The 12955-nt window shown below is 30.7% G+C and overlaps 1 protein-coding gene across 1 annotated transcript; it reads left to right on the top strand.

The window, feature by feature from the left end:
- Window positions 1–9374: 9374 nt before the first annotated feature.
- On the top strand, window positions 9375–12625 carry LOC130662297 (basic-leucine zipper transcription factor A-like). Its single transcript, XM_057461119.1, has 4 exons — window positions 9375–9470; window positions 9593–9900; window positions 10146–10205; window positions 11205–12625. The coding sequence occupies exons 2-4, from the start codon at window positions 9672–9674 to the stop codon at window positions 11837–11839; spliced, it is 924 nt and encodes a 307-aa protein (XP_057317102.1). The 5' UTR covers window positions 9375–9470; window positions 9593–9671; the 3' UTR covers window positions 11840–12625.
- Window positions 12626–12955: the final 330 nt, after the last annotated feature.

The raw sequence follows: 12955 nt of genomic DNA, 5'->3' as shown, positions 1-12955 counted from the left end.
ATCTAAAGGACGCCTGCTATAATTTTAATACGACATGAGTTGGGATTGAGTCGAAACTGTTGTAAGATAATTATCAAAAAGTTCATAGATATATAGGGCTTAAAAACAGATAAGTTAGACTGCTTAGGATGACAAATCAAATTTTAATTGAAAAAAGCTACTTCGTTTTGATACAGAAGTTCCGTCCTATTCTCGATCACCGATTCTTGTTGTAGTTAAGTAAACGTATCATGGAATCACCAGATACAATAGTGAACAATTAACCAAATCAAATCTATGATACCCGCGGAGTGTCTGCGAATTAAAGATAGTAGCTTCGAATAGCGATGAGCGAATTCACGTGGATTTTTTGTGAATAAATAATTTTAAAATTCATTTAAAATTTTTACGGAATTTCGCAGTCAGACGATTATATAATGTGGCTAGCTAATATAGCAAATTAAAATTGCGAGACATAAAATAGAATTTTTAATGACAACAAAGGATAATCAAAGTTGAAACAAAACATTGTAATATATTGTTGCATTAAATTACATCAAACGGATATTAATAAAAACCATCTGTAATTGGTAGCTAAAGGCTTCCAGTTATGTCCCCACATTCAATTTTATTTGGCGCGTTTTAATTATGCATAATTTATGCGGCCGCCTAATAAATGTGCTTATTAAAACTAAATATTTGAAGGGCATACATTCAAGCAAACTTTGCAACACATCTTAAACGAATAAAATTCTTTTTTATGACAAAATGAAAAACCCTTAGTTTATTTGCTTATCTGAAGTTTATATTTTCTCTGTTTCTGCTTGAATTATTAAAAAAAAATAAAAAATAACTGAGCAAATACAAATTTGATTATATGCGAGACGATGTTTTTAATTATCTCTCTCATTCTTTCCTTGTTACAACACTCGTTACGGTTTGCTCGCTTACCAAGGTGTTATGTAAGAAATTTCAATGATGTAACAATTACTTTTTTTATTTCTACGATTCTTTTTTAAACATTGTGGCTTTTCTAGTAGTTATCAGAAAAACTATAGTGTCTTGACCTTTTATTAACGAAAAAAAAATATCATTCGATGTAGCTAGCATCACCATCATTTTATTGTTCTGACGAAATTTTAGAAAATATAGTAAAACACATATCAAAAAATCCGATGTCGGTCACGAATAAATCAAAATATAGGAAAAAGGACTTAGATTATAAAATTTGGTTAAAATGATTCTATTTCATTTTATGGTGCTTACTGTGAAGTTGAGTAACCCTTCAATGTCATCACTTAGATTGCGCTGATCATATTAACAAATTAAAAATTGCATCATTTGTCAGATAAATATACTTGTACAGTACAATATTTCCGTTAAAATTGTAAGACTGCATGTTTTTTTTGTTGGCAACACTAAACTTTGAACGTTTTCCTTCCTGAAAGCCTACAAAAGTCGCTTAGTAGCTAAATTCCCGTGGAAGAATCCACTGAATCTCACAATAAACCGATGTAACGGATACCAAACAAAGACATACAACACAGTAATTTGAATTTTCAAACTATTTGTATTAGCTAGCTATAGTAACCTATAGCATGCCTTATTTTATTAAGGCATTGTATATTTTGAGCAACCTCGATCCCACGGCTTTTTTCTCTTTTTGCCATCCCGTTTTGAAAATTCGCTTAGATGTTCAGAAGATATGAAAATATTATTTTTATATGACTTCGCAAGATAACACTACATTAACTTGTGTAATGCATTCAGAAAAATTAAAAAAAAAGTTATATCTAATTTTACTATTTCAACGTTTTAAAACGTTTTTTTCAAATATCCTGTATTTTAACATGAAGGCATAAAAGAAGTCTTTTATACCTCCATAATCTTAAATGGTGTAAATTCATTTCACAGTGACACGTTCAGACTGGCCTAAGTTTTTGACTATCAAGAAAAACTTAACGACCACAATAATTCCCTTGTGTTTTCCTTAATCTAAAATGGAAATTTTCTTTACAAATTTGATTTTCTTGGAATATAGAACATACTCAATGTGGTCACACCCCTGGATAAAAGTAGGTTGCTCAATTCTCCGACTGATGTTGACAGTCTTGTGACGCATAACCGCGATGTATCGCCCCTTGAACATGTGACACGTGGGCAGATAAGCCGCTTGCTTCTCTCTGCATGTGATTAGCTACCACAAAGACAGGACCGTGTGCAACAATCTTGCAACGTTTTCCTGTCAGAGCTCTAATTATTTCCGTTGTGGAGTATTTTTAAGACCGTCTCTATTGTGCAAATGTTGTTTTCTGGAGTAAACTATATAATTCTTTAAATATCTAAAAATATAATTTTAGAAACATTTCGATATGAATTGTTACCAGACAAGCCTGGGCACAATTAATTTTTTTTTCTAACGGTCCTGTCTTCGATCGTAAAATCACTCATAGCGTTTTAAATGTAACAATAAAAAAGCAAATTAAAATCTGAGTATCAACTGATACTTGTTGAAAGATTGCAACATATGTGGAAAGTTAATTCGTCGCTACAAACCACGGATAATTTATCCGGCAATAAAATCAGTTGAGTAGTGGTAGTTGGTTGAACATAGCCATAGCAAAAGAACATCAAAAACTTATTTTTCTCTCGCGGTATTGATAATCAACCCATTAAAAACCCATTTGTCACGCTCCTGTCTCAGCTGAAGAAATATCATTCGGCAAATTACACTCATTTCTATAAGAAGATTTTTATAAGAACAATAAGGTTGGGAATAAATGAAAAATAAAAATGTCGTAAGAACAATAACAAGGTTGAAATTTTACCGATTGAAAACACAACAAACAAGGAGAAATAATTTTCGCAGGATTGTTTTTTAAAATTTAGCTTGTATATGCTTAGAATTTAGATCGCAAAAATTTATGAAACGAATAAATAAAAAATGCTCAAAATATAGAAATACACTAAGAACAATTTCAGTCTGAAGATCTGATAAAACAACAGCAGGCTGAAGCCAAATTTACTGGTTTTTAAGAGTGCATCATTGAAAAGTATTTTAGATACACAGGCTGACTGTTCTTATTAAAAAGTTTAAAAAATGTCATTGAGACATGCTTAGAAATTAAAGAACAAATAACCTTTATAAGAAGGAAAGTTATTTTTAAAACAAACCCTCCTAGATATAAAGCTATTAAAAGAACGATAGGTCTATCATAAGCTTACATTCTGCCAAATTGCAATTAGTTGTCATCATATTTGATACAATTACTTTTAAAAATCCATTAAATGTAACCTGGTCGCCAAACAAAGCAACCTTATTCCCAATCCATTCTCTTTTTATGCATAATATTTCGCGACATCAAATATTGGAACGAAATACTTTTTTTGCATCATTTTATTTATTATATAACTGCTTAGTGAATAACTAATAAAATTATTTTTGTTAAATAAAAATGATTTATGATATTTAGACAAACGTTTATCAGAATATAATAGTTGAATTTTTTTCCCCTTAAATAATTTTCGTGCTTTTAGGCACAACATGTCCATTTCGCAAGCACCAGTCGTCATTAAAAAGTGGATAACTATTGTTATTATTCTCCACGCTGCATGCCATTGATTTTAGGGTTTTGCACTAAAATTGGTTATTATTAAATTAATTAAAAAATATGTAAACAATACAAAATTGCTCTCAAAATTAACTAATAATATTATATATTATGTTACCGCAGTTGTATAAGATCGCACGACTGCATTCTTTATCAAGATAGACCAATTTTAATCAATTGTTTATATCAATTAACATAATTATGTTATCAGAAAAAAAAATTGATATCATCTTTGTTGATATGGCATAGGAAGCTTGCTTTTGATATCATCTTGTAACAAGTTTTTGATTTTTGTGGAAGCATAATATCTAATAGTGTTCCACAGCTCCGCAAACGTTCTTAAAAGCGTCAATAATGCGTCACTATTATCAATGTCAACTTTAGTAAAGCATGAGCAATACAATAGTGCAGACGGGGGATGAGGAAGTGTAAATATCAGCAAGGAAGTAACTCATATAACACAATACAATTCTAAAAAAAAATATGCCACACTAAGCATCCATTAAAATTCACTTTCGCTTTAAAAAAGGTATAAACAATGACTCAGAATTTCTTTGTTTTAGGTAATAATCAGAAAGTAAATAAAAACATTCACCTTTAGATTGCATATTTTTTTATGGCTTGAATAGCATGAATTTGCGACCTCATAACTAAGACTAGCTGTAAGTCCTGCTTGAACAGATAAAGAAAGTAATAAAAAGAATAATGCGCTGAAATGAGCTTAAACGACGTATTAACTATAAACCCAATCTAAGCAGAAAATGACCAGGAAGAAAAAAATATCACACTTTACTTCCTTTGTACTTTCAGTTTATTTGCCTTAAATGGTAATTAGGTAAATTTGCCTTACTTACTTACTAAAAGGCTCGTATTAATATAATCAATCTAAAAATGAGCGAGGTAATATTGATATATTTAGACAGTTTAATGGCATTTCTCAGGAAGTAACAAACGATATGTCGAGATAGGAAAGTAACATACACAAACATAAAAGTCGCTCTCTTTTAAACGTTAATAATAGCCAATAATTAAGGACAGCTATTGTCTCATCAATTAGCAAGTCATTTACTAATATGTCCATTAATTGTGTTTATCAATATAAAGAGGAAACGAACTTGCCTAAACGGAAATTTCAGAATGTTCATTTGCAGACTTTTTGGTAAATTTTTGTAAGATTTTGTTAAATTTTTGTTAGATTTTTTGGTAAATTTTGGTTGTTTCATGGTAAATTTATGTCCATATAGAATAAACAAATTCGATTGCGAAGGAATAAAACGTCTTTCTTTAGCAGCCGATAACTAGGGGAATGGCAATATTAGAAATTGCTCGATAAGATATGGGGATACCAAAAATCTTCCATAATACTTTTTCTACATATATATAACTACCGTAAAACTTTAAATTTCCGAATATTCAAATTCGCAAATACTTAAATTACAAATTGGTAAATTTCTAGGAAAATTAGAAAATTTTATCGGTCGATTATTTTAATGAGTTAAAATTAACAATTATTTAAAAAAATGAAGAAAGAACGGTGGAATCGGAAACAAGATTAAATGGTTTCCGTATATCAAAGCAAACTGACTTCATACATTACTTATGGAACACTGAAGTAGCTACCTTTTATAACATATTTTCTCCAACAAGTTCATATATTTTATTTTTTTTTTGGCAAACTGTACGAATCTTACCATATTCGTAAAAATTATCTGCGCGAAAGTAAATTTTGGCGAATTCACTAAAAAATATTTACTGAGAATAATTGTCGCGAATTTTGTTTTAAATATTTTTTCTCTTGTTTTAATTTTCATTTGTTCTGTGATATGAGCAAGTTTAATTAAAGGATAACTTGCAAGGGGTAAAAAGTTAAAATTATTACTTTTTAAAAAACACTTAAATTGGTTCATTCGTGAAAAAAAATCTTTGCGAAATATATGTTTTTTAGTCCCGAAAGTCTTTTTTTACCTTGCGAAAATAAATTATTCAACTTATGGTATTTTATCCACTGGCAATTCCAGATACATGCAACTTTTCGATGTTGTCGATTGCATTGCGTAAGTATAAATAAACAATCCTTCACCTCCCCCTGATAATTTGCTAAAGCTTAAAGAAAGCCACTTAAGCGTAATTTAGCAACATATTTGAGCGGAAAATTGCAATTCTTTAGATACGGAAACTTAATAAAGATGAAAAAATTCTTAAAAAAAGAGTGTAATCTAGAACACAAGGGTGATAATTATCTTCAATTATATCTTCTTTTTTCACTGCGAGTCTTGTTGAGCAACAAACAAACAAAATAACATATCCATATGTTGTAACAGGTGACAAAAATTGTCATAAAGAGACTCATATTTGTTTTACCAACAAATCAAGGCGTGTGTATGTGTCTGGATTAGCGTATTGTGTAACAAGAGAATGTGATTTATCAAGTCACGATAATTATTAGAGTTATTAATCTCTTTTGATTTCTCTCTTTCTTCACACAAATTAACGAGTGTTTAACGAGGAAACGAAGTTTCTCAAAGTACTTTAGTATCTAGGTGTTTAAAGTTATAACAAACACTAAAAGTCGCCTTATTGTAACCATCATTGTAACCATCAAAAGCTACCTGCTTTTCTCCTTAAACGAATTTTAATAAGGGGTTTGATAACTCCACGTTATGTGGTCAACATTTGAATTTGCTTCTCAAAACTAGCTGCATCAAATTTGAATACTGATTTTCTACTTAAAATTGACATTTTAGCATTTTGGAAGTTTTCCATATCATCAAATTTAACCACAGGTAATAAAAAATACCCTGACCCTTGAAAATGTTATGTAATAGTTTTTCTTGAGTGTCAAGTTTAAGCCCCCAAAGAATCTAAAAAACCTATTAAGGTGCATCTAAGTACCTCTTCTGCGTTGAAGCGGTATTTGACACTGTTGATGTTAGTGTATGACATTTGGTTAATGGCAAGTAAAGGTTACTGTACGTGTTGAAAGGAACTGGAAATATATTGTCAAACTTTGTCTGTTGTTAAATCATTATTAACACATCCTGCAAAAAATTTCCTTTGCATCAAACAAAAAAGTACACGTATAATTTCTTCTTTCCTATCACAAACAGGAAACGAGTTCGATGCTATTTTTATTTCTGTTGCGAACAAGACAAACCGCTTATTTGCATTGGTTCGTTGCACACATTAATAAAATGGTGTGATGAATAATCTATTTTAACCTCTCAATGTCTTACTTCATATAAGGCGAAGTAGTTACATAACAGACGTTGACCGCAACAAGTTAACAAGAACGACATGGTTAGATGATTTCAACAAATGCTATAAATTTCTTTTATTAATGACCGTAAGCGTGGGTTGTGTATCTATCGAATTATATCTTTGACTGTTCTAGCTACCTACCAACAATGCCGTCTTGGAGTTAATTACTCCATTAAAAGAAATTTCTATCAACAATTAATATTAATGGATCCTTAACGAGCTGCATATTATATTTTATTAACCCTTACAAAAGGACATTTCCCCACTTGTCAAAGTCATTCGATTTGAAAAGGTGGTGACAGACACAGTGACTGAAAATTCGGTTCAGGTGTTTTTATTCTCAAACATGGAGTTTTATCAATGTGAAATGTAAGTTCTTCTTCAATTTTATCAACTTCTTTTTCAATCTTAAGTCATAGTATTCCTAATATAATCAAGTTCTTACGTGTCCGACATTCTAATACGGATAAGTCGACTCGGAAGCGTAGGATATTATCTATACTTATCAGACTCTATTCAAAATGAATGATAAGAGGAGGTACAATTAATGACTTCAGTTGATATCACTGTATTTATCAATATTGCTGATAACATCTAGAAAAAGGGGATTTCACGTATTAGCGTACGTTATATCGATAAAGATACAAAATACTTTAGTGATTCGTACGAGTACAATTTTGCAGAACTTAATGTAGGAAAAATAATTTCCCCTAACATGTCATCAATTTTCCAAAAGGACATTAACAGTTAAATCTTCACTAAGTTAACACACGGAGTGAAGAAAATATCTTGCATAAAATAGATAACAAGGTTGCTATGGAATAATTGATGATTAGATTTGGGGAGATATTTCTTTTTAAATGACTATTATAATTCGACTATTGTTTACCAGCTGAACATCAATTTGTTTATATATATAAAGAAACAAAAAACCACAAGTCATTGTTTTCAGAGGGTGGGTAATTAGAAGATTTCTACACATATTATTTAAATTGGGGTAGGTTTTTAGTTTTAATGCATTGTTATATAATCGTGTCCAAATAAAAATTGATGAGTAATAACGTATTTTTCACAAGTTCATAAAAAACATATTTTATTTGGCAAGTTTTACAACAATCTAATTAACTAAGCTATTTATAAACTTTGTTTACTATTTTAGTAAAATATTTTTTTCAAATATACACAAGTGATGTAAAGTCGTACCCAGACTCCAAAATGTTTACGCCCGTCATAAATGTCGTTAAATTACTACAATGGGGCGCATAGTAAGCGTTTTTTAAATTAACACCTGTCAAAAAGTAATTATATTTAGAAGAAGTCTGGAAAAGAGGTTTGTGCTTTCCTTAGATTTTTGTGATAAAATTTAAATGAAACAACTTCAATGCCAGATCTTCACCAATACAGATGGGAAAAATATAGCTGTATACAAATTAATGATCTAATAATGACGTATTACGGAGCTTATATAAAAGCAGTTAAAAGCTTTGGCACAATTTAGCTAGTCTCTTTTAAAAAAAATAGATTAACTTTCAATTAGAATTAGCCACCATACATTGCGCCACATTGTCACTTGATAACAATTTCGTGTAATTTTAACACGATAACGAAATAACTCAAAAACAACAAATGTTTTAAAACAGACTCAACATTGTTAATACTTGGTAAGAAAAAAATTCCGAAATAGATCGGGAAAATAACATTGGAATGTATAAATATAACTTTTGTTTGATGATAAGGAAATGGTCTATTTCAACAAGTGGTATTTTAATGAGTTATATTCATTAACCACTCTTACGCGGAAATTGGTTAATTAATCGCTCATAACATTAACTTGTCCATACACTTCAATGTCTGCTAGATTATTAGCCGAAAAATTACCAGGTTTATTTGAAAATTTTAAAAATTGATGACTTTTAGATTACTTTCCAACTTGAAATAGATGTTTCGTAAGTTTTTTTGTGAATACATGCACATATGCAGCCTAATAAAACAAAATCCAAAGTTGTTTAACACGCACGTTTGTTTTGCAATGCAAATCGATAAAATTTAGATTGTTATCGATAAAGAATTACAGATATTATCATTTGCGCCAGACTTTATCGTACACTTTCAGTGTATATTCAAAGTACAGTAGCCGATAATTGTTTGAAGTTAGAAAAATCAATCGACCATAGCAAAAGTTTAATTTATTTTTTTCTTCTATTTGGCAATCATAGATCTGAAATCATTTATCGAGTAATTAAATAACGCAACCTTATTGTGCGGTTACTGTTCTTTAAAGCAAAATTTGAAAGTGCGGACAGCTGACACGTGCCCTTGTGATTTTAAATAATTGTCGACAACAATGACGTATGATTAAACCGTCATTTGTCGCTTTTTCAAAAGTAATCCAAAATCTTTTTTTCTTTCTTATAATTTCTAAACTGTGATTTCCATTCATTGTGCCCCTTAAGCCAATCAGTGCGTAGATCAGTATTTAATAAGCCAATCAAATTTTATCACGTGACCTCTATTCAGCACGCTTTTTTAAGTCTTCATGAATGAAGTCATGTGGGATATTTTATTCAAAAACTGCTACCGCTGTGCAAGGAAGTAGTGAAGTGAAAAATTTAAAATTCAGCGGTAAGATAATTTAGCATCGCGTAATTTTTCTAATTTTAAATATGTTTACGCTTATTTTTATCTATCTTTTTGCTGTACATTTTGCTGAAAGAGAATATTTAAAATATCTTTCATTTGTTTAGATCTCAACAACAACAATCACAGCAACCGTTAACACTAACAAGTGCAGATTCATTTCGTATACCACTGCGACGAAAAAACATGTATGAGCAGTCCTTAGATTTGGAAAGTTTCCAGTCATATTTACATCAGCATACAGAAAATGAAGCTAAGTTTTATGATGACTTCTTTAACATCGCAGCAACGCATGACTGGAAAGCGTCAAAGCGACTCCAAGGACTTCCAACACCTCCAATGACGCCTGATAAAAGCAGGTTTCAATTTGAAACATCGCAAAATGTGCAACAGCAACAATATCATCAAACTTCAGGTGATTATTTTTCATAATTTTTCTAATTTTTGGAATATATGTTTACTTGCACAATTTTTTGTATGAAAAGGTTTAGTTTAATAAAATATTATAAAAAAAACGTTATTTCAATGTTAGCTAAAAAGTCGAGGAGACTAAAACTTTTAAATGGATAATTTGGTATCACGTTTATTATCAAAAAAAATTTTCAAAAAAATATTTTAACATTTTCCTTGACATTATATTTATTAATTAATTTTTATTAGGATTACAAGTTGTACCAGAAGGCAATAATTGGTTTCAAGAGGATGAGCGACACCATGAAGGTAAATATATTTTTTTAAATTTTTGTTTATTTGTCGTTTGAGATTATGATATGGTTACTACACAGTAACAAATGGCCGCTGCTTTAAAGACAGGTGCTAAAATACCGCAGAACAATAGAAAAGTGTTAACGATCGACCTATTGAGCAAAGAAATAATTAGAAGGATATTAATGGCGTGAAGGGCGGAACTTGTTGTCTAGATCCCTCAGGAATATTAACATAACAAACTCAGCTGATTCGCTTATTTCACGTCATCCCAATACACAACGTGTTTTTCTAATCAACTTTAATTAAAATACAAGTCAAATTTTTTCTTTGAAAATTCTGATATAAATACTATCTATAAAAAATTGACAGCACACGTGTACTGTGCTCCCAAGGGACTTAGTCCAATACATAGCGGCACGCTAATCTTTACCTGATATTTTTTAAGTTTGTACTTATATGCCTTAGCCCAAAAACAAAATAGTAATTCCTTTTTTAAATTTGGTGAACATTTAAAATAAATAGTAAACAATCGCCACTACTAAAGATTGATCCGAAAGATCCGGAAATCGAAAAATAGAATTCCTAAAGCGCTATTCTTACATGAGTGAATTCCGAAACGACGAAAGTGATCTGGATGCGGAAGGAAGCTTCGCTTCGCTTTTTTGCTTATAAACAAAATATTTTAAAACTTTAAAATTATTCAGAAGTTTTTAAAAGCAAAATCTTTAATTTTCTAACATCTGCTGTTGTCACTTAACTTGACAATTAATTAGCTAAATCACCAAATGGAGTGGCCAGCCATACATTTAAACTCTGAAAAAAACGTCTAATGTGTTTATGGGAAAAAAAGTTAAACATGCTAGGTTACCGGTGTTTTGAGTAAAACAACAGGTCAAACAGATCACCATTTGCATGATCCTGCGTATGATTGGTGTTTTTTTCTCACAACTACCGTGCAAAGTATGATATGTCGTAAAACATAAGATTAAATTTGTATTTTACCTCTTTTAGCTTATCTGTCCGGATACGATTTACAAGATGTCCGCTGCAACAAAACACAGCTGAATTTGCAGCAGTTTGAAACACCGGATTGTATTTTGTCACCGGTTAGTCCTCAACAAGTACAACAACAACAACAGCAACAACACCACCACCTTAAAAGGTCCTATCCATTCAACAATTATGCTAACACCTATCAACCAATGCAATCGCCCAATCACATTATCAATTCACCAAACCATATGAACGCCCGCCATTTTTCAAATGATTTTATCATTAATAACCCCGCTATGCGCTCAAGCGAGGAGAATTATTATCGCCAACTGGCGTTCGAAAAAATTCGAGCGCAACATAAAGTCGAGGATCTGGAGGTACCTCAAGAAACTGAATTAAGTCGCGCGACTCACAACGTGCTCGAGCGACAACGACGAAATGACCTAAAGTTACGGTTTAACATTTTAAGAGACAATATACCAGAGTTGGCCAATAACGATAAAGCGCCAAAAATTCAAATTTTGAAGAAAGCGTTGGAACACTTATCAGAGTTAAAATCACAAGAACAAAAAATATTGGTAGATTTAGAGTTGGAAAAACAGAAAAAAATTATTTTGTTAAACAGGTTAAAAACATTAAAGCAGTGTTTTTAAGAACATCCCCTTCTTTTATTTATTTTTTACTCGCTTTTTTATAAGCAACGCTTACAAGACTCGAATCCTTCATAAAATAAATCAACTCATGTGATTAATTAACTAAAATATCAAAGAGAGATTTGAGCCTCAGCCAAAGTTTTGCGTTGCTTATAAAAGAAGCGTTTATTGTAGATACTTCAAAGTTGGTTTTTTATGCTTTATATTTTTTGTTTCACAGATTTTGTTCCATACATACATATTATATATTATATATAAAAAAGCAAAACGGCGTAAGTTTATTCGCGCGAAGCCTCATATTTGCTATTCTTTTAATTTTTTGGCAGTTTTTTGTACTAGCGTGTTTTTCTTCTTATTTTTGTACTTTTTGTTAACAACGTAGTGTAATTCCACTGAGTCTAACAGATGGCGAAGTAGTACTGATCCCGCCCTATTTTGGAATAATGAGATCATAAAATATTTTTCTCCATGGAAACATATATAAATTGACAATTAAGCAATATTCCCACCAGAAAACAAAGGCTTCCGGATGAGAACTTTTTTTGAAAACAAGATTTATACACTATCGTTGCTTCACATGTTTTTAGTTTTTTTATACTTTGTCATATTGAAACATTTTACGAGTTCTTTATTGTTTAAGAAGACTGGGTCGAGGTTGGCGTCACTTTTGTTTTTTTGCTTGTTTTTTGTAAAAGATTATTTTGTTATTTTGTATATGAGAGATTTATGTATTATTTGTAAAAATATTTGAAGATGATTTTAAAATAAATGTGAAATATAAATCAATTTTTGTTTTCTGCGAGCATGAACATGAAATTTACAGAACCCTGACCCTTGTTTTGCATCCGTAAACGTGCATTACCTTTTATCGTGAAGGAAATTTTGCGCGAAATCTAACAGTTCAACGTATAAATAGAATATTTAATATAAATAGGTTTTTCGAATATAATTAAGCGCTAAATTGCTACGCCAAAAAAAGTAAAGTAACAACGCCCTAGACAAACATCAGAAAATACAAAAAATACAGATTTTTTTAGTTTGATGTGCAACTAGCAAAAAAATAAATTTTAATCGCATGCCGAAAGTTTTGAAACATAGCGAATTTTTTTTTTAATT

Source organism: Hydractinia symbiolongicarpus, chromosome 10 (genome assembly GCF_029227915.1).
Source record: "Hydractinia symbiolongicarpus strain clone_291-10 chromosome 10, HSymV2.1, whole genome shotgun sequence".
Taxonomy (NCBI): domain Eukaryota; kingdom Metazoa; phylum Cnidaria; class Hydrozoa; order Anthoathecata; family Hydractiniidae; genus Hydractinia; species Hydractinia symbiolongicarpus.
This window is presented reverse-complemented; position numbering and strand designations above follow the sequence as displayed.

Coding starts and splice junctions, on each gene's coding strand:
- LOC130662297 (XM_057461119.1), top strand. CDS start 9,672: ATGTATGAGCAGTCCTTAGATTTGGAAAGTTTCCAGTCATATTTACAT. Junction 9,901..10,145: donor ACAATATCATCAAACTTCAG/GTGATTATTTTT, acceptor AATTTTTATTAG/GATTACAAGTTGTACCAGAA. Junction 10,206..11,204: donor GGATGAGCGACACCATGAAG/GTAAATATATTT, acceptor TACCTCTTTTAG/CTTATCTGTCCGGATACGAT.